The sequence below is a fragment of the Manis javanica genome, chromosome X (genome assembly GCF_040802235.1).
Source record: "Manis javanica isolate MJ-LG chromosome X, MJ_LKY, whole genome shotgun sequence".
NCBI classification, from domain to species: domain Eukaryota; kingdom Metazoa; phylum Chordata; class Mammalia; order Pholidota; family Manidae; genus Manis; species Manis javanica.
Window position 1 is genome coordinate 137,647,308 of NC_133174.1, and position 27,570 is coordinate 137,674,877.

Consider the following 27,570-nt stretch of genomic DNA (forward strand, 5'->3'; position numbering starts at 1 on the left):
GCTCAGAGAGTTGAAATGACTTGCCCACAGTCACACAGTTAGCAAGGGGCAGAGCAGTTCTTGCTCCAGAGCCTGTGCTCTTCTCGAAAGTACTGTGGCCTGTCCCTCATCTCCCACTGTCTTATTGATCACCAACTTCAGCAGATCCTTCCTAGATGGTATTGGTCACAGTGCCCACTTCTCCTTGCTCCAACCCCTGCCTGTGCTGGCTCTTGTCACTTGATGAATTGTGCCAAACATCTGCTGGAAACACCACACATAAATTACCTCGTGGTTTCTGTGGGTTAGGAAGCCTGGCACAGCTTAGCTGTGCCTTCTGGCCCTGAGCTTCTCGTAAGGCTGCAGTCATTTCAGGGTTCAACTGTGAAGGACCTGCTTCCAAGCTCACCCTCTGGTGGTTGGCAGAAAGCAGGTCCTCACAGCTTGTTGGGCTGAGGCCTCAGTTCCTCATGAGCTATTGGCCAGAGACCTCCCTCGGTGTCTTGCCATGTGGACCTCTTCACACAGCATCTCACAACATGGCAGCCAGCTTCACACCCAAGTGAGCAAGAGAGAACATGCCAGCAAAAGAGGCAGGGGGAGTACCAGCAAGTCAGAAGTCACAGTCTTTATCATCTAGTCCTGAGAGTGATGTCCCATCACTTGCACTATATTCCATTCAATAGATGTGAGCATGAAGGTGTGACTACCAGGAGGCAGGGACCCCTGGGGGCCATGTCAGAAGTCGGCCTGCCCGGAATACTGTCTGTCATGGTCCCTCCTTCCCGTTCATCTCTGCCCAAGTTCAGGCCCTCGTGAGTCTTTGTCTGAACTCATTCAATTAACTGTTAAACTGGTTTCACCCAATAAACCATCCATCACTGTAAGCATTACCTTGCTATAACAGAGACCTGATCCTGTTTCACAGCTGCTCAGAAATTTCCAGAGGCCCATACCCTGGCTCAACCTACCTCCTCAGACGCAGCACCTATCAGGTCCTAAAGTGCTTGCAGTGCCTCGTCCACTCTGCGCTCTCAGCCTTAACTCCTGCTGTTTCCTGTGCCAAGCCTCCCCTTCAAACTTTTCTCTCGCATCCCACTCACAGCTCCTAATGCTCAGGTACCATGCCCTCCAGGAAGCTTTCGCCTGACTGCCCTCAGTATTGCCATCTCCCACTCCGCCAAGGAGATGGCCGTAAAGAGCTTGGCCAGGGGCCTGGCTGGAGGGAAGCACCCGTCAGCCGGGGCTGACCTCTTCTCCCAGGGCCCTGGATGAGCGTGACTGAGGCAGCCCATGGAGGAGAGAGGCTGTGTCATGAAGCATAAGCAAGCAGAGTGCCCCACATGAGGGGCTGGTCCTCCCGTGGGGGGGGCCAGGGTGAGCCACAGGCCCTTGTCCGCAGTTCAGGAGCACTTTGGTTTGATCTTGTTATAGGCCTGTTGCCATCTGTTTTCATGGACTTCCGCGGCTGGCGTGGCGGAGCGCCAGCATCAGCACTGGAACTCTTACCATAGCAGGCAAGATCCTCAGCTTGGAGACGTGTCACCATCTAACATTGTGAGCCTTTTTGTTTTTCTGTGTGTGTCTTCAATGGGGTGCATTTGTAGCCTGACTGTGTTGCCTCAGAGCTGCGTCAGCCGGCTTCTTAATGATTGGGGTCGTGAAAATCACACCCAACAGATTACCTAGGCGGGATTGGAGCAAGTGTTCAGGAGAAAGACCAAGCCTCCAGGTTCCTAGACGCTGAGAAGGGCTCAGACGACTTCTGCCAGCAGAGGCGAGAGGCTGGTCTCCCCAAAGAGGGTGCCACTGCTGCTGGGAGAGCTGCCTTCCCTGCTTGTGTGGGCCAGTGCTCACAGGCCAGACATGCAACCCGGTACTTCACCAGCCTCTGCTCATTTTAATCCTCAGAGGTAGGGGCTGTTATCATTCCCTTCAAAGCTGAGAAGGCTGAGGCACAGAGAAGTCACCACTCTTGCCCATAATCACACAGCAAGTCATGGCCAGAGCAGGGAATCTGGCTACAGAGCCTACACTGGTAACCCCACGCATGGGGCACTGCCTCTGGAGCCTTCCCTTCCTGTCATAACCCCCTAACTATTGCCTTTTCTGCAAAATGGGGGTGATGCCAGGTTGTTCAAGGATTAAATGCGTTAATACATCTAAAGCACTTCAAACAGGGCCTGGCACAAAGTACCTGCCTACGCAGGTTTGCTGTCTCTGTGACTCTTACCTCAGTCTGTTTTCTGGGGGCTAAGATGTGGCTTTCAAAACCGGTGCTGTGCCAGGACGGGATGAGTCTGTCTCCACACCCCATGCCGGCCATGAGGCTGATGGAAGGTTGGCGGGGGGCCTCCCAGCTTGGTGGGCTCTCCATCTTGTGGGCCCCACCCTGCCCGGCCAGCAGGAAGAGAGGCATCGTTGCCTGGCTTGCTGGGATTGCTTTCCCTATTCTGTCCATGGCATTCTTCTGGCCAAAGCACCCTGAGCAGGCCTCCACGCTGGGCACATCAGCAGCTCCACTGCGCCTTGGCTGTGCTCCACTGTGGCCTTCCCCCGTTTGCTTTAAAGTCTGAGAGCTCAGCCCTGGTCACTCTTCCAGGGTAAAGAAAAGAAGAACAGAAGTACGTGTTTCTGGCTTCCAGTGGGGTGAACTTGTCGCGTTTTACTGATGGCCAAGCTGGGCCTCAGAACACACATTACTTCCTACATGGTGTCGATAGCTCACTGCACTTCCATGGATTATGGATAGTGTTTACCGCAAAGGGACTCATCTTCCCTTGTAATCCAGATCTTAGCTTTTTTAAGGAGTAGTTTCTAAATGTAAGATGAGAAACCAACTCTGGAGTAAGAAGAAATGACAAGTCCAGCTGTCTGCAGAAGGCCATTCTTGTTTGCAGACTAGTGTGTGTCCGCTTGGGGAATTTCACTTCACCGCTTAAGTGAACAATCCAATTCAGTGAACCACTGGCTTGTACTGAAGGTAAAAGGCAAATGCCATCTGTCAGGGCGGCAGTTCAGTGCGGCAGTGTGAGCAAGGGCACTGGAGGCAGACAGAACTGGGCTTCAAATCCGGTCACCAGCACACACCACGAGCTCAGTCAGGGTTAATGCCGGCTCCCAGTCCTGCATCTGAAATCCCTGGGATCAGACGTGTGTGTTTCCAAATCCAGAACATTTGGGACTTTAGATAAGGTGCATATACCCAATATCATACAACCTTCTGGTGGAATCTGGAGCAGCATTTTATTATTTTTACAGAGAAATATGAGTATTTAGGTCCAGGTCACGTTTTACTCCCAAGTAAATTTTGGCACCGAATTTACAAAAGATAAAATAGGCTTTCAAAGCTTTTTGGCCTTGAAATTACAGATGAGGCATGTGGACTTGGACTTATTAAGGGAGGGTCTCTTCAGTTACATGCCCCCCCAACCCTGGTGTGCTGGATTCTGGTGACCCGCAAACCTCTTCACCATGTTCCCCACCCCACTCCCAACGCTGTTTTTAATCCAAGCGATTTCATGCTGTAATTTGCTGCCCCTTCCCCCCCAAGACTATTGGACATACTTTGGGGTGTCGCAGACCTCTGGGTGAGGGTTTTGATTTCCATCAGCCCCGGCGAATGGAATGGCACTTTACTCAAAGACGCCTAAGGCACACCTAAGAGAGTGCAGGCAACTTCGCACAGCACAGCCGGGAGGGGGCCGTTGGAATAAGAACAAAAAAGCCTGTAATGTGATCCTGGGGCCAGGCACAAGGGAAGGCAGCCTTGGCACAGCTTTTGAGAGGGGCAGGAGAGCACAGTCAAGCCTACCTGGGGGAGGCAGGGCTGGGCTGCACTGGGCCGCTCCGGGCTTGCCGCACTTGCTGCCTGTAGCCATGAGCCTTCCATCTCCTTAGCCCCAGTGGCGGTGAGCACCCGGTCATTGCAGAGACAGTGGGCACATCCGAAAGAAGTTGACATCTTCCCTCCTCGAAAGGCTGGGCCTTATGATGGGGTTCTGGGCAGCCCTCTTGCCGCCCTTGCCCCTGGGACCTGCAGGGAGACGGCACAGGCCGGTGGACACTGGGGCCTTGGCAGGGCATGAGCCCGGGGAAAGCTCCTGAAGTCAGAGCACCAGTAACCCAGTGGAATTCATTTAGACTGCCTCGGTGCCCAGATTCCCCTCCAGCTCCCAGGGGTGGGTGGTGGCTTGGAGGGGAGGGGAAGAGGAGTGGTCTCCAGGCAGATGCCAGGGAGGACATTTGCCAAGTGGCTAAGGAGAAGCCAAGTGGCGGACACAGGTTGGTGGCTCCAGAAAGGAGCAGAGCAGCTGAGCCAGGCTGCAGCTTCCTGAGCACCTAGCCAGTGGCAAGGGGCACATGTGGGCTGCTCCTCCCTCTTAGCACAGACAGCAGGGGTGCTAGGAGCCACAGAGGGTGGCCCCATCCCTATGTGGGAGCTGAGTAGCAAAGGGACCCCAGGACAATTTTCAGGGGGTGGGGAGCAGCCAGATTCTGCCTGTAGCCATCTTGGCCCCAGTCTTGCTGCATGTAGTAGGCTGAGGACTGCCTGCCGTTTCTAGATCTAGATGGAGAGCCCACTGCTGATAGGCAAAAGGAGTGAGTGGGTGGGAGAACCACTGGTTCTGCTGGGCCATTGACTTTGGGGGCTTGGTGTTCTTGTCTGCATTGTTTTTTTGGAGCCTTGCTCCAGAAACTGGGCCCCAGAAGGATGCCAGAGTACGTAGAGTGTCCACACTGCTCTGATCCTTCACAGATGCGGCACCCCTTCTTTTCTGCCTCCTCTCCACCACTTACTCCCACCCCCAAAGCCTCCAAAAAGAACCTTTGCAGACAGTCAAGATTCCTTTTGGTTTGGATTTCCATGGCTGGACTCACCTGCTCAGTAGAGCAGAACCTTTAATTACTGCTATCTCAATTAGCACTGCAAATTACAGTCTTTACATTTGCACTGTGCCCTCCCACTGAAAACACAAATGATAAAACCATGTTCGTTAGATCAAGAGAATTCTCTATTCTTGCCAAACTTAGGTTGGCCCCATATTCCACTAGAAAAAACAGGGTCCGGAGAGATGGTGGTGAGCGATCCTTCTGTTCTCAAAATTGTTCATAACATTTACAAGCAAGTGACCATTATCTTGCTGACATACCTGACCCCTCTGTCATCAGATGTACTGCATACTTTCGAGAAAGGGCCTGTGACCTTCATCTTGCAAGTCCTTTCTGGGGCTTCCCTTAATTCTTCTCTTCTTTGGAGGGCAAGGGTCAGGGGGAGCAGCGCAGCTGCAGGATTATAAGAAAAGTTTCTTTGCGTCTACCTTTTACAAATTCTGGCAGGAAGCATCACAAATTTCCTGCCAAAGGTGAGTCCTGCTGAAGTGCTAAGGAGGATGCTGGCAGGAGAGGCAGGGGTGTGGGGTAGAGCCCAGACCACACCCCTGCACGCACCTTCTCTTCCAGACATGCAGGAATTTTCCTGAAATAGGCATCTTCCCTTTGTATCCAAGCACGATTGTACATACAAGCTTAGTTTTTCCTTTCTTTCTCAATTGGGCCTTAGAGAGCTATTTATCTGGGGGAAACTTTTTTTAGCTGCTTTGAGAGGAAGTAGCATTACACACCGTGTAACGCACATTTGGAAATGTTAGGGACCAGCGTCCCAGTGCTTACCAAGTTTTGTTTTAACCAAGTTGAACTGCCAGGAAATGAAACTACATGAGCTGCTGAATTTGGGAAACGCAGGCCCAGTACTCAGGACTAGTGTTACCCAGAATCAGGTTTTGTTCAGTTTCTGTTTCGGTTTCTGGGAAGCACTGATGATCCTACACCTCAGAGCTATGTTCCCCTTACAAAAAAAATTTTTAATGAGCTGCTTTGTCTAACCTTTTAATCGTCCACTTATTTATTTTTTGGGTCAGAAGTTAAAGAATGAGATGACGCGCTGTGATGAGGCCCATGGTTCAGAGGGTGGCTCCCAAATTGACAGGGTGCAAAAAGCCCCCAGCACAGCTGCCTTGATAATAGAGAGCAGCAGGTAGCATTTGGTAACTGCTTAGCGATTGACTTAAAACCTCCTATCGAGTTTTTTGCTGTTGCTTTTGTTTGCTTGTTGGTGTTGTCTTAATACAGCTGAAGAGAAGCAATGAAGTTGGCTGAAGTTGGTGTGCCCAAAATGAGACACAGTCAAAACCAAGTGTGTAAATTATTTTGTGTACTAAGTTCATTGAAACGATCTTATTTGTCACAGTAAAGCAAAGAAAGGAATCTCATTTCCCTTTCCAAAGAGCAGAAGAGGGCAGAAAACAATCAGTGTGTTGCCCTCCTTTCAACTGTAACTCCTTATGAATATGGACAAGCCCCGTACGTAGACCTCCGCCCAGAGAGGTCGCCCAGTTCTGGGCCTACAAGGGATTTGAAAGGGAAGTGCTCTGCCACTGGTAGGACCCTGCGTGAAAAATTGGCAAAATACACAGAATGTCAAGGCAGATGGAAAGTCGTGGTGGACTTACTCCATTCAGCTGTGGCCCTAACACCTGAGTACATTAGTGGATGGCACCAGAGCAGCGATGTGGGTCAGAGATGTGACCCATCTAGGTGAACAAGGGGTGCACACTGGGAGGGCTCCCTCCTGCACCCTCCCAGCCTCCCTCTGTCAAATCCATGAATGGCCCCATATCACAGATATATGGAAACCCCTCCTGGGTTCACTTGTACTCTTAGCCTCTTCTGTCCCTTGGGGTTGACATATCCTATGACCTGGGCCTGGCTACTCTTGAGCTTGATGGGGGCAGCAGAGGGTAGAACACGGCTTACAGTTAAAGTATCCACCCCACCAAAGAAGTAGTTTCTCCTTTTTTCTAAGGAGTGGAGAAAGACTGGGTTTTTATTTGATCTCACTAATCTTGCCCACAATACAAATGCCCCTGTGTCTGTCTGACTGTGTTTTGTTGTTAGGTGAGGGCTTATCATGTTAGTTCCTCCCGTCGAAAGCATCAGAAGCCAGAAGCGACACCAAGGCCCAAAGAGATCACACCCACCCCCAGGCCTGTGTCTGGGGCAGAGCCTTCCCTGGCTCCTGGCTCCTGCCTCCCAGCGGAACAGCTTCTAAGACAGAGTGAAACAAAGGGACAGTGCTGACCCCTTTCTTCCACACTTTGGCCCTTCTCCCCATGTTAAGCAAGTTTCCTGTTAGATTAGAAAGTGTGCTGCTTAGAACCGCACGGATCTCGCAGACCTTGATTCGCTTATTGGAACTGAGAGCACAGGAAGAAAGGATAGCAGTACGCTGTGGCCCAAAAGCACCCTTGAAGGCCTGCAGACGCATCACCCTAGTTCATCAGAAAGTATGTCCACTCTTACTTTCACATGTGGGAGCTTTGGACTGTAAAGTAAAAGGCCAGGATCTGCCTGGCTTTTTCCCCCTGGCATGCTGCCATGTTCAGCTGTCTTCCAGTTGTGAGCAGAGGGGGTGAGTGGAGTTGTGCGGACCCAGACATCCTTGCAGGTCCCCATCTGGGTGGCACACGAAGAGAATCTGCTAAAGCCAGCCAGCTCAGTAGGCCAGTAGATGAAGGTAGACTCCTCGTTGGCAATTTTGAGTAACGATCATCTGTTTATTTCCACGTAACAAATCTCTGAAAGGTGTGGGAGAACCCCAGCCACCCCGGAGTGGGAATAAGCAGGAACCAGCCCATGGCCTTTCCCTCTCTCAGGCAATAGTTTCAAAGAGGAGCTCTGGAAAATGAAGAGACAAAGCCCTCAAATGTGGCTTTCACATTTGTTTCATGTCCTCAGAAACCAAAATGTTGACACCCATTAGGAAGGCTATTATTTTAAAAAACAAAACTGTACATAACGAACATTGGTGAGGTTGGGGGGATACTGAAAACCGTGGGCACTGTTAGCGGAGAGTAAAATTGTGTAGCCGCTGTGGGCAACAGCATGGCAGGCCCTCCAAACCATAAGTACAGGGTTCCTGTGCATAGCCAGTGCTTAGAAGTAACTTTCCTGTAAAGAGAACCCAGTTTCTGTCCTTTTCTGAGCACTGTGGAACATATTGGAGAAAGGACAGCATGAGAGAGGAGAGCAAAGAAGTGGCTATAAACAAGAAGGGACATTATCTCTGCTGCTGAATGGGCTGAGAAGCCCTGCTCGCCTCATGAGTTCTCTGGGCCATCGCAAGTCTGGAAACAACCAGGATGACTCAGTTTGTGGATTAATACAAGAGCCAGCAGAATGGTGCCAGGGACTCACTGTCTGTGACTAGCTTTCTGTGCAGGCTGTGCCTCTGGGGCAAGTGCTAGGCCCTGGGGTCAGGTTCTGGAAACGGCTAAGGATCTTGATGCAGGAGAACCAGCTCCGGAGGCCTTGACACTGGCACACAAAGTAGGAAGCCAGAGCCCCTGACCAGTGCCCAAATGACTTTGGCAAAGTTGACACTCTTGGCCGTTATGTCCCCGCTGCCACCCCAGCTCCCCAGACCTTCAGTTTCTGTGTTGCAGGGCTAAGTCATGTCCCCCTTTTGGTCAGAGTTACTTTGGTCTGGTCTGCACCCCCATGTGCTCGCCAGCCCCTCGGGCACAGGAAGTCTTCCCTGGCTCTGTAAAAGTGAGCTGAATGAGTAAATGAGAGGATGGAATGCATGGATACGTGAATCGCATCTGCTAGCCTTTGCAGAACTACACTCTGGAGACTGTTTTGAAAGTGATCATTGATAGAGACACCCGGTCTTCAAGGCCCAGGAGGCCGATGAACTCCTGCTCACATGTTGGACTGAAGGGAGAACTCCACCTGGGCGCTTAGGGCCACTGCCCCCAACTGGGGTGCATTCTTCTGCTCCAGTTGGGGCTTGTGTCCTTCTATAGCAGTTGGGCAAACACTTGCCTGCCAGTCTACAAGAGCAGTGTCTGAGTACATGTGACATCCCCAACTGCCACCAGAGACGGGTTCCCTGCAGTGCTCATTTGTACTGTGGTTCTCCTGTGGGACTGGTGGTCATTTCATGCATTTTAGGACAAAACAGGACCCCTGGCTGCCATGTCACATACCGCAGTGACAGCCCCCTGACCCCACCAAAATAAAAAGCTGGCTTAGAAATTCAGGCCACTCTTCCCATTGCGTTTTTCCCCACTCAAGATTTGTTCGTGCTGCTCTGACCCTGGTGGCACCGATATTCCTAAAGCACACCAGTACATTTCCGCCAGCCCTGAGAGCAGTGAGTGGTCTGCACTTACTCACGGTGTATTTCTAGCCCTGCTCTTCCTGACTAGCTCACTATCAGGTGAGCATGCTTCGAAGGTTATTCAGCGTATGTTCTCCTGTCAGGCTTCAAATGCTAACTTCTAAGAACACTTGGTTGTGTTTGAGTAAGCTCCCACCATTTGGTTTAAAATATTTTAACTACGTTAAGAGGTTTATTTTACTGGTTCATGAGCACAGATTTTTATGTCCTTTGTGGAAATGATCTTTAGGGCCTTTCATTTTGATTTGTTTGTTTTTGTCATTCTGACAGCTATATTGTTAGTTTCTTTCATTTGCCTTATTAACTTTTCATTTGAAACTCATTCCTTAGCAGAATAGTAACATTTCAAGGAGATTCCTTCCCACCTACCCACCCCCCCAGAGAGTTCTCCTGACTTCCTTGCTGTAGTTCAAGGCTGGAGGTTGGTACCAATCAGAGGAGTAAAATGGGGTTGAAGAGAGCAGCCGCTGTCTGGCAGTGGCCCTGACCGTGTCGATTCCCCCCAAAGTCCTGTACGTCTAGAATCTTATGGTCTGTGCTGCCTGGCTCTGCCCTCAGCAGCTGTGGGCAGCAGTGCCCTTCCCAGCTCTGAGCTTACTCCATACTGCGAAATGGCCCTAGCGGAGGGCCCATCCCTTGATAAAACTTGGCCGGCTTTTGGAGTGATGGTGTGGCTTCGGGAATTTACCAGACTCTCAAGTCTCTGCTGCAAGCAGATAATCTCCTTCTGACTTGTCAGAGCTAGATTGGCATCCAGTTTAGAGCTTAGAGTTCTGTCCATGCCCCATTTTTTAGTCAAAATCTTGAGGTTAATCAACAATCTAGTCCAGCATGCTCCCTAGGACCTCAGAGCCCTTCAGAGCTGTGTGATGTTCCCACTGAGTCTCCCCTCCCCTCCCCAGTGCTTTGCCCCACGTGTCCTGGCAGCTTGCCTCTGCCTGAACTGAGCACAGGGCATGGGAGGGAGCCCCTCCGCACAGCTGAGCCTCTGCTACAGTGACCCAAATGCTGCACGTGCAGCCGGAGCTTTGCTACCGTGTTCCCAGCGCACGGCTTGTTCCAGCCCGAGCCTCCTCGCCCATCTGTCTGCCCTGCGGGAGCTCGTTGTCCAAGCAGACTCCAACCCCCACCTGCCCGCTCCCGGAAGAGGTTCCTGAGGCTGTTTCTATAGAACCTGTGCTTGGTTCATGTCTATTTCCAGCTCTCCTGGTAGATAAAGCATTTGATCTAATATTGATCTAGCGACTGAGGAAAGTGAGTTGAGCCCTCATGATTGTTTCTACAGCCATCAGCATCCTGCTCAGCAATACCTTTTACAGGCTTTTAATTTTTTGTTTACAGTATTACCTCTGAAATCAAATCTTGACTTTCTGGTATGTTTGTTCTTGGACTTTTCAAGGGATTTAAAAATACAGAACCTTGGTGCCAAAAATTGTTTTGAGGAGCAAGCACAGCTTATTTTCCATAGATGAATCCCAGTTTGGATGGTCAATTATTTTCTTCACAGAAACCTACAAAGTACATATTCGAGTTCGCTTTGGAATTGAATATGATCTTAATGTTGTTAAGCCAGGCTATTGCTTATAAAATGTGTATTGTATTCAACAAATGCAAAATAGAGCATTCAGGAGCTTGAGTACCACACTTGGGATGGCAATGAAGAGCCCAGGGTGGCGATATTTGGTCTACACTGAATGTGTTTGCTGGGGCATGTTGTATAGACAGTTCAGGTGTGTTAGGTTTTTCTTTCAACTGGTCTGTGAATAAAGGAGTATGACTCAAGGCTGAACAGGGTTCAGCAGGCCCTGCCCTTCATCATTGAGAATGGGGTGCTGCTCTCCAGTGTGAGGCAGGAGGGGTAACATAGACCTCAAGAGCTCAGAGGTCTGGGGGCCAGGCTAGACTCTATCAGTTAGGCCATATTGCTCTGCCAGTAGCAGAAAAAGTTGTTCACACCAGCTTAAACAATGAAAGGAGCTTACTGAATCCTGCAACTGGACATCCAGTGGTTGGGCAGTCTTAGGGATGGTTTCATTCAGCAGTGCAACAGTGTCACCAAAGATGCCGCTTCCCGGCTGTCTGTTTCTAGGCTGCCTGTCTGCCATTGGCTTCATCCTGAGGCCAGCTCCCCCTTGTGGGCACACACTAGCTGCCAGCACCTCCAGGGGCTATAAGCTTCCTCCTGCCCTCAGTCAGGGGAGCAGGAGAGTAGCTTCCAGAAGTTTTGTCAGAAGAGCAAGGAAGCTGCTTTCCTAGAACTCCCCCGGGGAACTTTCGGCATAGTGGCCTGAATGGATCACATGCCTACTATGCGCTTGTAAGTACCCCACCTCTAGAACCCGAGGTGGAGCCAGGTTCCCCAAAGCATATAGGCAGCAGGGGGCAAGTGAGGCTGCCTGAATGAAAACTGGGGAGGGTACCAAGAGAAGGAAGACTAGCTGTTGGCTGAGCAACCAGCCGTATTTGCTACGATCAACTTCTTCGGCCAGCCACAGCCGGTGCTCCCTGCTGCCCATGCATCAGCCTCCCAAAAGCTCACCCCTACAGACAACCTATTTACTTTGCCCAAGAAGCTGCCACTGTGATTGAGAAAGTCCAGGTAATGTGCTGTGTGCTCAATATGTAGTTTCTCATGTTCCAGGGCCCTTTGGCCACATGCTCACCTGGGCAGAAAAAAAGCAAGAATTCAGGAAAGAAGGGGAGCTTTGGATTGAACCAGTGGTTCTCGCTGGCAGGCAGGAGCAGGCCTTGGAGGGCTATTAAAGTGCAGATTTACTGGGTTCTACCTCCAAACTTTCTGATTCAGTGGGTCTCAGTGGGGCCTGGAAACATGCATTTCCAACACGTTCCCAGGGGCCACTGCTGCTGCTAGTCCAAAGACCCCCACTTGGAGAACCTCTAGTATAGAGAACCCCAACGGGCCCTTCTGATTCTGACATTTAGGACTCAGATTTTGTTCGCTATCACTTTTGCTCTCCATTGACTTAAAACATATTGTTCTATAAATGGGGTGCACCCTACTGTGCCATATGAAGGCTAACAACATCTTGGTACTCCTGCTTTGGTTTGTCATATAATTTTCAACAAGTGGAGCTGACAGTGAGGGACACCTTAAGGCTTCAAGAAAGTTAATGATGTCCTTGGAGTTAATAAGTTAGGAACGAATACAAACATTGGTCCTCCAACCTCCCTGCCCCCATTCACTGTAGCATGGCACTCTTTGGGGTGAGTCTGTGTGATTCCAGAAAGCAGCTCTTTTTCCAGGGAGAAACAGTGTCCTTAGGCCTCATTTTGCAAGCATTGTCCCTATGTCATTTGAGTATCTGTCAGGCCTTAGAACAGGAGTGGCCCTGGGCAAAGCTGCGAGGAAGAGCAAGTGGATTTGAGAACTTTGCCAATTTTCCACCCAGGGCCCCTCACCTGGCCAACATCTATTGGTCCTTCAAGACACAGCTTAAAGCCCAGCTTCCCCAGGAAGCCTCCTCTGACCACCCCCACCCCAGCCTAGGCTGGGTCCTCCTGTTACTTGTTCCTGTATAGCACTTAACACCCTGTATTACAAACCCTCATTTAAAGTGCTTCTCCATTATATGCATGTGGCAGCTCTGAAAGACCAAGGACCGCACCTGCTTTGTCCACTAATGTTATCACAGCACGGGGCCTGGAGCAGGAGTTGCTAGTAAGCAGGTGTTGCAGAAGGCTGACTGAGCAGATTCCAGCCACAGTATTTTGTTGAGTGGAAAACTATCAAATAATCTATACTAGTCATTCTCTAAGGTAGGATGATGGGTGCCCCAGAGTAATGAGACCGACAAGCCCTCAGAAGAAACAAATACACTGAAGGACCCATTCTCTGGGATCCTGGCACTGTGGACACTCGGGATCTCCCTCCCAATCAGGCACCCTGGACCTCCTCTCTCTGGACAGCAGCCCCCAAGCACCCAGCTGCCTCCCTCCCTCCCAGGCCCATCCAGTTTGTAGACAGGCACCTGGGTGGAAGTGGAGGCCCCTCCCACTCAGTGCATCACAGCCAGCAGGGCCTAGAACCCCGATCTGGGTGAGCCTCGCACTTGCCCACCAGGGCCGGGGGAGTCCGGCTGGGCCATGAAACGCCTGGCACCAAGTAACAACCTGAGTCTCCTGACTTTTGGCTCAGACTCTAGGCACATGAATTCTGCGGCAGGTGGATTCCAACCTGGGAACGGAATGTGAACTTCATACACTCTTTATAGTTTATCACCATTGCTATAATATTTTCTGCTATTGAAAATAATTTTATAACTAAATCAAACTGAACCCCTCAATAATTTATTTAGAAAAGACAAATTATTACAGTGAAAGTCCACAAACTAACATCTTGCAGATATTGGCTTTGGCTGCTGGGCTTGTGCAGGTGGAGACAATCAGAAAGACCTAACTAGAGCCCAACTTGGCCAGGAACCCTGAGCAACTAGACTTGTCTGGGGCTTCCCCGTGACTTGTGTTGTCTTTTAAAACAACCAATTCCTGATTAAAGTGAGGAACGAAAATAACCGAAAAAGATACCTAGTGCAAGAAATCTATAGACCTCCAGTAAAGCTCAGACCAAAATTAAGTCTCTGAGCCAGCAGCCAAGTATTTAAAGGAAGAGATGGAACAGTGCTTCTCCTGTCACTCCTGGCTCCCTGTGGTCACTCACTAGGGCAGTGTGGGGGGGTGACAGGAGGTGAGGACAAAAGGGTTCCCTCTATGTTTTTGGTAGAACGAAGAGTTAAGTAGCCAAGTGCTCCTTTGTGTGTGGGGGGGTCTGCCAACAGGCAGACATCAGGACGCGGTATAAGGCTTTCCCCCTAGTGCAATTCTGTGAGGCTGAAAGGAGAGGGAGCAAGGGAAGGTGGGAGAGCCCCTAACCATGCTGCAGTGGGCAGACGACAATTGGGTGAGAAGAGTTGGGGACCACCGTGCAGCTCTGGGAAAGGTTCAGCCAGGCCAAGGCAGAGTCCTGGAGCCCAAGTAAGCATTGGAAGAGACCTGCACCTCACACGGAGCGTGCCTGCAGAGTACACCCACCATAGTCAGTTCATTGGTTGGAGTGGGGTCCAGGCCAAATGCAGTGACAAATCAAGGGGACAGCTTCTGGAGGCTCCGAATTACACTCCCCATGGCAAGAGTTCTGAACAGCCATCAGCAAGACCACCACATCCTTCCTTCAGTAGCTATGGCTGGCAAGGCTCTTCCCAGAGTCCCTGGAAGACAGTGGATAGCTATGGGAACAGAGGCCTGGGGTAGCACCCAACTAACTACTTGGGAGAACAAGGCCAAGGCCAGCTTGACTGGTTTGTTTGTAGCTAAACTGTGCTTAGTCATTGTTCACTCAGTGTTTGGATTCTTGATCCTTCTCTCCCTCCCCTCATCTGTCCAGTTTGTCCTCTGACCCCAGGCCTAAGAAAATAAAACTCTACACATTTGGGAGAAGTTTAAAATGAATTAGCTGGCAAGCTTTAGTTCCCATCCTAAGCATCTAAGCATTACCATGCCTTGGAAGTGGGGTAGACTGAAGAGACTAAAGTTACATGAGAAATAAGCAAAATGAATATTTAACCCCTTCATTACACTAGGAAGAGGCTAAGTTTTATCTTTCTGGTGCCTAAAAATGACTATTTCTTTGTTGTTTTAGTATCACAAATCAGAGAACATGAATATTGAAAGACACATTGGAGGCTGTCTAGTTCAACTACATCATTTTACAGATGGGGGGACACTGTAAAATGGGACTTATCCCAGGAATTCAAAGCTGGTTCAACCTATGAAAATCAATCAATGTAATAAACTGTATTGACAGAACAAAGGACCAAAACAAAGCAAAACACAATAATCTCGATAGACACAAAAGGGAAAGGGACTTTCTCAAGCTTAAAGCTAATGGCAAAGCCCAGACTAAATTCAGGTCGCCTGACCTCCAGGCCAGAGCTGTTAACAGTAGTGTGGGGGTGGGGATGAAAAGTGGAACTAGCCCTTGCACATGCGTATACTGTGGATAACCTGCTTCCATTATTAGTTCTCAGATCATGTATCACCAAGCCAAATAGACGGGCTTTTACTGTAAGTGGATGGGAGTCTTCTCCAAATTCTCTGGGCGAAGAACACCCTCCCCTGTGTCAGTATGTGACAACTCTTGGAGCCCAGGCTGTTGACCTGCCTCAGTGTGACTGGGTCAAGTGGCCATTTGTATAAGCTAATGACTAGACCATCTGTGTGGGGACTGGAAAGAAGCAAGTAACACTGGGGGAGGCCAGAGGCCAAATGACTGGGAGACGTGGAGCAGTCGGGGGAGGAGAGGAAGGAAGCTGTGCTGTCTCCTGGAGAAGCCAGGGACCAGGCTGACTTGGCCTCTGGCAGAGCCTGGCCCACTGAACACTCTTGCTTCCTGATGGGACAAGTAAAAGCAGGCAGATATTTCAGAGAGTCAGGGAAAGAGAAATGCTACTGAACAGGACTGAGTAAAGAGTTCACCTTTGGCTTGGTACCTGGGCAGCTCAGATGGAGCTTTTCTGAGGGTCCAGCTTCCTCCAGACATGCATGACGGAGGCCTTGCTGGCCCCGCAAGGAGTCCTCCTAGTTCCTGGTCATGATTAAGGAGACTGCATTCCAATGGCCAGCTGCCTGGGATTGCCCTGCTGTCACTGTCAAAGCAGTGGAGGGGACCGCATACTGATGCTCCACCACAGTGTTGCCTTGGCCTCCTGAACTCTTTGTCTCCTCTTCTAACATGCACTCTTCAGAGGCCCAGGCAGAGGTCCACCCAGAGCCAGGCACCAAGGCTGCAAGCCATGCCCAGGGGCACGGCCCTGTGTGCCCTGGCGGGGGCAGTGGCTCTCAACAGTATGCAGAGCAGGGCTTCCTCAGCACAGTCCCACTGGTCCCAGGAGTGTGGGTGCCCTTTTTACTTACTGTCAGTGAGGTTCACAGAGGGATCCCAAAAGGTCAGCTGTGTGTGGGGCCCTCTTCTCTCCTTCATGTCATTGCTTTTTGTGCAGGCGTGTGTCTTCCAGGCCCACCCTGAAGCTGCGCACTCCAGCTTCTTTTGAGTCTCCTTTCCTGGCATTCAGACCAGGGAAGGCGGCCTCCTTTGGGATAAAGAGGTTGCCTGGGAATGGGGAGTGCTGAGGCCTAGTCTGCTCTGACTTGGGCCAAGGCTCTGCCCTACCCCAAGCCTGGAGTCCCTGCCCCCTGCCCCTGCCAAACCAGGGAGGTACATGCTCTCTGTAGGTCTCTACAACTCTGTCTTTAGGTTGCTTGGCAATTATTTTCCCCAATTTTTCTATCGTAGTAAAATAACACATAACATAAAATCTGCTGTCTTAACCATCTTTAAGCTTCCAGTCAGGGACATTAAGCACATTCACCTTGCTCTGCATCCATCCCCACCATCCATCCACAGAACCCTTTTTATCTCGCAAGACTGAAACTCTGTCCCCACTAAACACTAACTCCCCATGACCCCATCCCCCCTTCCCTGGGGAGACACCAGGATCACAAAGGCGGTTTTCCCAGGGCAAGGCTCACCCATTGCTTGGCCTTCTTGTGAAAACCATGGACCTCTCCTTCCTCTGCAGAGGGTGATGGCTTGAGGAGGTGATCTCTCATTTCTCCTGAGTTAGAAGGGCTAGGGCAGTAGGGAGACCACTCAGCCCCAGGCAGACAGATGGGTCAGAAGAAGACAAGATGAGACCTTCAAGGGAAGTAGAGAGTGGTGCCCCACTCCATAAGGTACGGAAGGGGCGGGGACCGGAGAGGTCCCGTGAGAAAGAGGAGCAGCAGGAAACTGGGTTCGGGTGCCGTCAGAATACCTACTTGTGCGCCTCTCTGTGGACAAAACCCAGGGGAGGAAGGCAGGCCAACCCTAAATCCCATGAGGAGTGTGCTGAGCTGGGTCCCTGCCGTCTTGACCCCACCCTGATCCCCTCTGAGGGAACAGCTCTAGAAAGAGCTGGCTGGGGCTGGCAGCAGAAAAGAAAATGAGATCAAAATCCCAAAGTGACTTTTGTATTCTAAATAATGGTGATTTTACATGAACTTGAGTTGTTCCTTTGAAGTAGCACTGTATTTTCTACTTAAATGATTCCTGGTTGATTCAAATCCCTACAGCACATTCGGAAGAGTGTATAAAACATATAATAAAACCAACACCCATGTACCCACCAACCAGATTAAGAAATTGAATATTCAGAATATCTTACAAGCCCCCGTGTAGCTGCTCCTTCCTACAAATAACAACTCTTCTGACTTCTGAGAGGCAGCTCTGGGCTCCCCGGCAAGCTTTGAGCTGATCCTTTGTAGATGATGCACATCACCAATCTCTCCAAAGGAGCTGTTTTCTGCACAGATTTCCACAGATGGCTTGTACCATCTTATTTTGTGTTGGTCTTCATTAGTTTCCCTTTCAGATGGGGACCTTATCTTTTTTTTTTTTTTTCATGATCTTCTGGTTATTACAAGTGTGGACAAAACACAAGCCCCTTGGGATAGTGAAATAAATATGTGTGCTATATAAAAAAAAGGGATAACCACTGGCAACATGTTGGAATGCAATATTTCTTTTTTTTCTATGCAGAACTATTACTAGCATCCAGCTGTATATATAGCCTTTTCCTTTCATTGTGAAATACAGCACAGATACAGAAAAGCATGCAAGGCCTATATGCACAGCTTAAAGAAGTGTCAAGTGAACACCCGTGTCACCATCAATTAGGTTGAGAAATAGAACGTTGCCATCCCCTGAGTAGACCCCTGGTCACATCCTCTCCCTCCCCTGAGACGTGCCCGCTATGTTGATTCTGACATAATGATTCTCTCGCTTTTCTATGTAGTTTCACCACTTATTAATGAACTCTTAAACAAGCAGTCGCTTCATTTGGAAGAACTGAGTGTTGAGCACAGCCTAGGCATGCAGGCAGCAGTCACATTTGATGAAGGCTGCCGGAAGGAGAGAGGCTGAGTAATCCCCGGTCGTGTCTGTCCCCAGTTCCCCTCTTTGGGAGGTCATAGTCTAAGGCATGATGGAGTGGGGGATGTGAAGAGCCCACCACTCAGGATGCTTGGCAGTCGTGGACATGGGATTGGGCCATCCTTGGTGCTGGCTTTCAGGCACACCACAGCCTGCCTCCAGGTCCCCCAGCTTCCAGGTGTAGGTCAACGCAGGACACTTCCGTGGTGTGAAGTGAGCGTGCCAGCTGATGTGGGCAGCAGGGTACGAAAGGCAGAGCAGGGAACTGAGCAGCAGTGGTCTAGCCAGATCTCCGCCAGGGTCAGGGAGAGGCAGAAAACCAAGGACATGGAGCCGGGGAGGGGACCCGGGAGTCTACCCCCTTACATGGCCATCCCCATCCACTTTACCTCCCAGTTCCAGAGACAACTGGGGCGCCTGTTCTGAGCCTGATGAAGATTCTGCCATCCGGACGAAGCTGCTTTTCTGCTTTCCTTTGTGCCGTGTTGTGATTCACCTTCCTTGGGGCTGTGCAGCCCGTTCATTCCCCAGGATAGCTACTCCTTAGCTGAGGAAATTGTGATGTGGCTGTTTGCCTTCCTGCTCTCCTTCTCCTTGTGGGATTGTCCTTTAAACGCGACACCAGACCCTTGCTGTACTTACAGGGCTCTGGGAAGGAGTGAATTGACACACATGCCTTGAATCGGCCGTCTAAGTCCGGAAGTCTCTCTGAAGGAAATCCTGCCGCTCCCTTCCTTGGGTGCCCCCACGCGCCGGTAGCTGGATGAACCTGGGGCCTGTCGCTGTGCTTACCGTCCCCAGTGGGAGACGCTGTTGAGGGAGGACGCAGGCAGGCATAAGCATAAGGGGTAGGCTTTGGACATTGAACTTGTAGTATTTGTGTTTAACAGTGCAGATTTTGGAGTAAGTCAGACCTGCTTTGACCTCTAGCTCTGCCACTTACCATGTGACTCAGAGCAAGTTACTTTGCTTCTCTGAACCTCATCTTCCTCATCTGTAAACTGGGGGTAACAGTGGTGCCCATCTGTCAGGGTTGCCATGGGGATTAAATGGGATAAAACTGTACAGCATTTCACTCAGTGCCTGGCATGCTGTTCATGTAGCTGTTATCATCATCACCATCATTATCATGAGACTGTAGGAACCTTCTAGAAGCTGTCAGAGCAACTAGTGCTACAGGCCTCTCCTGGCTGCTAAGGCTCTGACTCGAGAGCCTTGATGCCCTCCCCTTACCCAGCTGCTGCTGCTCCCAGAATGCCTTCCAGTGGCCCACCCAGCCCGACCACGCACACAGCCTGCCTGCTGCATGCGCCTGCCGTTACTGGTGACAGGCACAGCACAGGCCACTCTACAGAAAGGCCCCACAGAAAACGGCCAGCCCCAGTCTCAGGCCTGCTCCCTGCCTAACACTATGGGAGGTACAGGAAGCGTGCCGCTCTCTATCCCAGGTTGTCAACAGGCCACTTGCTTATTCACTGGAATTAACGTTGCAGAAAAAAGGTATTTATTCCTTCATTCTTTAATTGATTTATACATTGTTGATTTTGCCTTTTTATATTCTTGGGGCTTTTTTTCTCTTGGCAAAGTTACAATTTACCAGTTCTACTTAATCCTGTGACTAAATTCCAAGTCTGAGAAACTTAAGATTGACTATATAAATTTGATATTGGACCCCATCAATTTTAGTCAATGCTAGACATTTAAACTTTGAAATTTTAGTCAAATTATATACATGTATAGAAGAAGAGATGCAGAACAGCTCAGGCCCTTCCAGCTCTTGCATGAGGGATACCCTGCTCCAAGAAAGCTTGAACAAAATGCGAATTCATGGAAGAGGGCCACCAACTGGGTGGAATTGGTGCTATGCTAGGGTTCTGTGCAGAACCTTTTTAGGGAGCCCTATCTCCCCCTCATCCCCTGGACCACATGCATCACTTGGAGTCTGCCTCAGCTCAGGATACACCTGGGTCACACAGCAGTAGCCAGCCCAGCAGCCATTGCACAGCTGTGGAACCTGAGTGGCTCTCCAGAATCTTCTAGCTGCTGGCGTGCTTATTGTAGTAACAAAGGTTGGGTGATTTTATCAAGCAAAACTCAAAAGTCAGACAATATCTAGTCCAGGCTCTGGCACTAACTGAGGGGTGACCTTGCAAAGTTGCTTGAACTCTGTATGCCTCAGTTTCCTCATCTTTACAGTGGGATCACAATAGTACCTTCTCCATAGGATTGTACTGAGGACAATTAATTAATTGAAAGGACCCAAAGGAAGGGCTGAGCTCAGTGCCTTAAACTGAGTTGTTTCTATAAATGGCCCTAATTTTAGCATATGATCATTTTTATTAGTATTAGTCTATTTTCCCAAAAGAAAGGAGAGGTGGTGGCCCTGCTGAGCTATGTTGGCCAGACCACGACTACAGCAGCATGTCCAGTTCCAGGCTAACCTGTGAAATTTGTAGGACAGCACCTGGTGTATCGTGAAAGTGCTCGATACATGGCAGAGGTATTAGTAAATAAAACCTCTATTAACTAGCCTTCAGAGAATGCACACAACCTGCAGGCACCGGATAGGTATTGACTCGATTCATCTGTATAACCCCCATCACTCTACAGATAACACACACCTATTACCTCTCTTACAGACAAGGAAATGAAGGCACAGAAAGACTGTGCCTCCCCATGATTACATAGCTAAGAAGGGACAAATCCATGATTCAAACCAACACCTCCTTTCTCCAGAGCGGTGTTCTGTAGCCACTAGTCCCAAGAGCTGCACTCTCCAGTACTATAGCCAGCAGCCATGAGGCGACTTAAGTTAATTAAAAGTAAACAAAATTAAGAAATCTCTTCTTGATATGCACTAGCCATACTTCAAGTGCTCAGTTGCCACATGCGGCCAGTGGCTACCATATCGGACAGCGCAGGCATAGAACAGTCTATTCTTTTTCTGGGAGAGTGATTCAGCATCATCTCAGAAAGTTCTGTTGGACAATGCTGCTTACAGAGCTTCTAGGATTCTACTCTTTGCAAAATCTCAGCCTTTAAGTTGTTAAGCTTTCTTGTGTTATTAATAGACACATAGTCACAATAGGTTGAAATCCCATTGACACGGCCAAGTAGGGTAATGGCAAGCGAGAGGCCAAGAAGTCTGACTCACATTACATTTTCCTGTTTTCTCAATGCATAACTTCAAATTTACAAAATTGTTTCTTGATACCTCTGTTTGACATGGAGGGAGATTGACCGATTTGCCCAAAGATCCAGCTGCTTCCACAGCTCGGCCTTGACCTCTTTGGGCTATCCGGGTATCATTCAGTGCCTTCACATGTTTATCCCCCCAGTGCCTGATGTCAGTCCAGCCCTGAAGGGCCTTGGGCTCTGAGTCTCTGGCGCATGGGCTAGGTCTCACCGTCCCTCTTCTGGGCTTTCTCTCCTCACCTCTGTTACATGGTTAGTAATGACCAGAGAAAGGAAAGAAAGGAGTTCAGGACTCGTTATCCTGAATGATCAAGTCGAGAAATCTCCCAGCTCCTAGAAGCCAGTGGAGCTGTCGTATACAACTGTAACTTTGCAAATGCACGCATACCTCTCCTGAATCTCCATGGAGAAGAGCAGACCAATGTCTGATCCAATCAACAACTTAGGAAGTCAGAGCAGTCGTCCACTTCTTGCAAAGTAGCTGAGTGTCTGTGGGGTTAGTCATAATCTTAGCTTCTTGCACCCAAGCCCGTTTGAACTACGGTGATGTCACAGAAGAGGGTAGAGTTAATCCAGTGTGAATGTACAGAGAAGGAGCCTCTGTCCTTCCAAACCCAGGAGCTGCTTGGGTTTTAGTCACTCTAAATGAGATCCAGGTCTCTACCCCCACCTTTTCACTGTGCGTCCTGGGGTAAGCCTGCCTCCACGTTCTTATCTCATAAACTAGGGACAGTCTCCGAGGCATGTGTGCAGAGTTCAGCGCCCAGCACACTGTGTGTGCTCACTAAGTGTGTGCCCTGGTGTGATTTTCATGGTGTGGTTATGATCCTTCTCTGTTCTCTTACTTGTTTTATGACCCAACCACATTGTGAAGGTTTGAGTAGCTGTGCTTCAGTGAGGGTCAAGGCTCACTTTCTCCCAAAAAGAGTTCGCACGGTGCTCACTGGATGATCGTCTTCCAAGTGCCTGGGACATCACACCAAGCTCACAGCAGAGTGAAGTCAATTGAATTTTCCAAGAATTTGCTGAGCCCCTTGCCTGTGCCAAGCACTGTGGGCACCAGAGGGATTTAGAGATGATTACAGCTTGGCCCAGCAAGGATGTTCAGTCAGCCAGAAGTGCCCAGCCACAGGAGTTGGACGAAGGACAGGCAGGATTCCCGGGGTGGAGGAGCTGGGTCTCAAAGGACAAGCAGCATTCCCCAAGTGGAACCTTGGAGAAAGGGTGTTCCAGGTTGGGTGAAGCACAGAGGGCCGGATGCACGCGGCACCCTGACTGGGGAGCTGGGAGGAGAGGCTATGACTGAAGGGAGAATGGGCATCACTATCAGACACTATCCATCCCATGGTCTAATTCGAGGGCATTTGGAATCACATGGAACCAGCCAGTCCCAAGGGCTAGAAATCATGCCCAACCAATTACCAATCGACTTGCTTTTCTGAGACTTCCAGTGAATCCAAAGAAAGAGATGAATTTACCTTACTTTTGAAAACTTACAAGACTCAAAATGCCCCTAAAAACCTCTTATTGGGAGGTTGGGCCTCACACTTACGGGGGTTGTGATGAGCAGTTGCCCAAATTAAATGCAGAAAACACACGAGCATCAGCTATAAAGCTCCTAATCAATCAAGAGTCAAGATTGAATTTCAGCTATTTTATTTATTTCATTTTTAACTGGGATTCCATTGGCCAGCGAAGTGCCCACTCAGCTCCACTGACTGAGCAGCTCCAGGCCCACCCCCAGCAGCCACTGAAAGGGAGCCACGTGCACTGTCAGGGCATCTTCACTGCTGGTAACTTCCACGTGCCATCTGCAGTTCTTTTCTGCCTGCAGAGCTGCTCAGGCACTGCAAGGGTGTGGGAATGCTGACAGGAGGCCTATTTCGTGACCCATCACTAACATCCTACCAGTCACATGAAGCTGTCGGGAGTTCCTGAGCAAAAGCTTTAGAATGCTTCAGTCCCCTACAAATACTCTCCATTCAGCTTTTAGAATGTGTTGTCATGCAGTAGGCAAGTAATCAGAACTCAAGTAATATTTGCATTTGGGGACTGTAAAAACTCTAATGAGGCTATGAAATAGTGTTTAAAATTATCAAGGAGCTAGATATGCAGGCATAAAGAATTGTCCATTTTAGAAAGCGACGTTCCTGCCCATGTCCCAGATGACCTTGATCCGAGGGCCAGTTGGAGCTTGACATGAAGCTGCAGATGGCCGGTGAGCTCAGCTCTGTCCTAGTGAACCCCCCAAGGAGAGGGCCCTCCGCAGTTTTCCCGTCAGAATGGCAAAGAAATTCTCTCTCCCCAGTACTTTCTTACTAAGTATTTCATGTTGTTTGATTTTGATTTTGGTTTTGTTTGTTTGGGAGGAGGGGGTGTCATCTTTCAAGTCCCATCTTTAGGTATTTATAATTTGTACTTAAAAAATTTGCCTGGAGGCCCCTTGTGAAACCTTGCCTCTACTTTTCTTAGTAGCCCATTTTAACAATTTCTACATTTTCACGTGGCAAGTTAATGACTGAACACACACACGTCCCCACAGCATGGCAAACTACATGTGGGCTGGGGAACCATGCAAACCTGGGTTTGCCTCCTGCTCTGCTTCTAACTAGCTGTGTGACTTTGGGCAACTTAGTTAACCTCTCTGGGCCTCATTGTCCTCATGTGTAAAATAAGGACAATAATAGTTCCCACCTCATGAACAGCTGTTTCAAGGATTGAATGAGACCGAATATTGAAAGTAGTTCGATTAGCGCCTGGTGCATAGCAAATGCTCAACACATTTAGTGGCGGGGATTTTATTGCCGTTTCAAATAATGCACGCAAATGTCTACTGGCCTGTCTGCCATTGCAAGACTTGCCCACAGTAGGTGCCTAGCAAGTGTTTATTGCAATTAATTGAATTGACTACAACTGGTTAGCTTAGTTTGGGGGATAAATATTTACCTTCCTACTGGGATGTTTGAAAGAAACAGAGGATAACTCGCAGCTCAGGTGTTAAAAGCACAAGCGTGAAGAGGCTGTTTCACATAGAAAGAAGGCTGCCTCGCCAAGGCAGGTTTCCCTCCTTCCGGACATCACTGTGGCCAAGCTCTCGGCGTGCCGGCCAGTTTGGCAGGGCTTTATCAGCAGCTCCTTCGGGTCTCCTGGAGATCAACTGTGAGATTTTTTAATTGCCTTTCGCTGAAGGAATTGGGTCATATGTTCAATTCTGGTGATGTCCTTATGTTCTAGAACATGGTGGGAAGGGGAGGTCCCACCCACACGCAAGTCCCGATACCTTGGGGCCCCGACGAGGTGAAGTACAGTGGGGTCTCAGGTCAGGACTTGGCTGTTGTCATTTACACGTGCCTGTTTGGTTTTGCAGATTCCCCAGCATGTCTCCCCACACCCCCGACAAACCAGTGTAGAACTGTGTGCTCTGCTCTGCAGAGTAGGAGGGCAGGTGGGGGTGCGGGCTGGTCAAAGTCATTGCCGAGGAACCAGCTATGTGACCGAGCTTTCCTCTGTGTCCAACAAGGCACTGATTGATGAAGGCAGAGGGTCCTTAACTGAGAGCCATGATGGGTATTAAGTGGTCCAGAAAACCCTTGAAATTATATACAAAGTGCTGGTGGGCTGGAAGTGGGGTGGGGGGCAGCACTGTAAGTGCTTTTTCTGTGGAGAGAGACCATAGCTTTGAATGGGTTCTCAAAGGAGTCTGTGACCCAAGACAATTAAGACCGCAAAGCTGTTTGGTTTTGTTGCCCCAGAGCAGTCGGTGTGCATGACCACAACCCCCAAAGGCCCTAGCTAGGCAGGCGGTCAGGGTAGTGACAAGATCAGTCAGAGCCCTTCTGTGGCCAAGCAGCTGATGGATTGTTCACTCGGTTGTTGTAGACTCATGTAGACAAAGCCTGCAAGCTTGGGGAAGCCAGGCCTCCCCAGGTCAGCCTCGGGCGACAGCCCCCATCCTGCCAGGCCCTGGGGAGTGAGTCCTTCCTGCCCAGCAGCTCCTTTGCTCATGAGCTGGCCCGAGTCACCTCCTCGTACAGCACCTCAGAGGCAGCGCCCTGGGGCAGCTGGGATCCGAAGGCCTGGAGGCAGGTGCCTGCTCCACTACTGCCTAGCTGCGACGCTGTAGGTAAGTCACTTCCCCTGAGCCTCGCTTTCCACATCTGTCAACCGGGGCGCAGTCCCCTGCTCAGCCTGCCCGCCTGCCTCACAGGGTTGTTGGGAGGAACGCAGGAGGTGACAGCCCATAAAGCTCTGTACACCCATGAGGGACTTCTAGTGCTTTCTCTCCTGTCACCTAAGCAAGCAGAGTGCTCCAGGCGCCGGAGCCTTACCTCAGCTCCCTGCCTTGCACCTTAAAGCACCCCAGTTCCTTCCCTGCCTGCCTGTCCCGCGCCATCTGACTCTAAGCCCAAGGGAATGGGGGCTGTGCTTCCACACCTCTGAATCCCCCCCAGTGCCCGCCTGCTCCATACCTAGTGGGCCCTTAGGGACTGCCTGTCCCGCCAGCGATCTGCTGTGGACCCCACACCCCAGGGTGCTCCCTGACCCCACCCAGGACTTGTGCGCCCTAGAAGTGGGAAGTTGAATCAACCCACTGGAGGACTGGCAGCCTGGGGAGGGCAGAAGGCAGGAAGCCAAGGCAGCCTGTCCAAGATGGCTGAGAGTTGGGTTCATATCCTGGAATCTAGAAGGAACAGCTTGACTGGCCCTGAAGAGTCCCATTAGTGGTCATGGGAGCAAGATGGTGGATGCCAGCCCAAGTGGGCCTTTGCAGAGAATTTCATGGGAATGTGGAGTTGTTCTGGCATATGAAATATCAGTGTGCGCAGGACATCTTCCCTAACTGCAGAGAAAACTGGAGAAACGTGCATTTACTAAGTGATAATGATCAGAAGACGGTCACAAGCTGAAAGGGTGGCCAGGATTCTGGCCTTTAATGGAAATTCTGCTTTGGTCCGTACAGCCTTGTTCTCTCCGTCCAGTCTGCCCCAGCCTGGAAGAGCAAGCCGTACTTTCCATCCAAGGCCTGTTGATTCTTCTCTGTTTTCCCCGTTTCTCTGTGTGCTCTCAAGAGTCACAGTGTGCTCTTCCGCTGTTCCCTCTGCAGCTGAAACCCAAGAAATCTTGTCAAGCTCAAAGCTGCCAGGGAAGCAGAATTAACAGAATGGATGGGGACATTGTCCCCTCTGGATGTTGCTGTGTTTCCCCCCTGATCTGCCCTGCCTGTCCCCGTCCTCAGAAGTCCAAACAAGACAAGACGATGCCAGCCAGCTTGCCTGGTGAATTCCTCTCCCCTCCCCCATTTACATCTCCTCCCGAGCCAACACCTTCCCTCCAGCAGAAGAGGGCGGGGCGGATGGTTGGTCCCCAAATCTGCACTAAGAAGCTTTGGAAGTTGGGCCCAGCTGGGGAACTTTAAGGGATAGGACCTTGCTCAGCCTGTGACTCAGGGAAACCAAACTCAGTGTGAGACGGAGGACACAGGCAGCACGGGGAAAGAAGGAAGGCGGGCTGCAAAGACGTTTTGTTTTCCCTGCCCAGGACGTTTCGCAGCGTTTATACCAGGCATCCCTGAAAGCAGTGATGCGGAGGAGCAGTCTGAGGAGTTCACGCACTCAGAGGTCACATGGAAAAGGCAGCAGCACCAAAGCTGGCCTGCGGCTCTGCCATTTGTTTTAATGGCACTGATTTTGTGAAGGCCCCAGTGATAGCCCCAGACCGGTGCACACCCAAGGGCCACACCAGCACCTTGTGGGAGCACCCAGGTCCTGTGCCAGGGCCCAAAGGGGCAGAGAAAGATGCCGGCAGCCGCGGCCACCCTGGGCTTTGCCTAGCTTACACGATGGGGTGGCAGGTTCTGAGCTACCGTCAGGCCCACACCCTGACCCAGGGTTGCTGCCCTGCCCACCCACTCGGGACCCCGCCACTCTGCCGTGTCTTCTTTAGAAGGTGTCAGCATGTGCAATGATCTTTGATTTTACTTGTATCTTGTGTGTTTCCTCCTCCGTTGTAAGCTGCGTAAGTGTGGAGATGCGCACAGCTATCCCTGGCCTGGGCCAGAACTGGGACCGTTGTACGCCCGTGGTATTTGTCAGAAACCAGCAATGTCTGTCAGCTGACTGACAGAGGGACTTAGCAGGTGGCTAAGTAAACCCTGTCTTCCCGTCCG

General features: G+C 50.3%; 1 protein-coding gene and 1 long non-coding RNA gene across 10 annotated transcripts in view; one reads left to right on the top strand and one right to left on the bottom strand.

The window, feature by feature from the left end:
* MAMLD1 (mastermind like domain containing 1) overlaps positions 1 to 27,570 on the top strand; it is a 121,036-nt gene that overhangs the window by 86,139 nt on the left and 7,327 nt on the right. For 5 of the 9 annotated variants that reach the window (XM_017651863.3, XM_037015553.2, XM_017651868.3 and 2 more), the window contains 2 exons: positions 1,414 to 1,536; positions 25,284 to 25,527. The exons of 1 other annotated variant lie outside the window; for it this stretch is intronic. In XM_017651863.3, the coding sequence (XP_017507352.3) occupies positions 1,414 to 1,536; positions 25,284 to 25,527 (367 nt within the window). The remainder of the gene's footprint in view (positions 1 to 1,413; positions 1,537 to 25,283; positions 25,528 to 27,570) is intronic. 3 more of the 9 variants (XM_017651869.3, XM_017651864.3, XM_017651866.3) reach the window with 2 other exon arrangements.
* On the bottom strand, positions 12,140 to 19,703 carry LOC108391966 (uncharacterized). Its single transcript, XR_001851897.3, has 4 exons — positions 16,769 to 19,703; positions 16,154 to 16,329; positions 15,730 to 15,885; positions 12,140 to 14,448 (listed from the first exon to the last, which is right to left on the bottom strand). It is a non-coding gene; the product is annotated as an uncharacterized lncRNA (long non-coding RNA).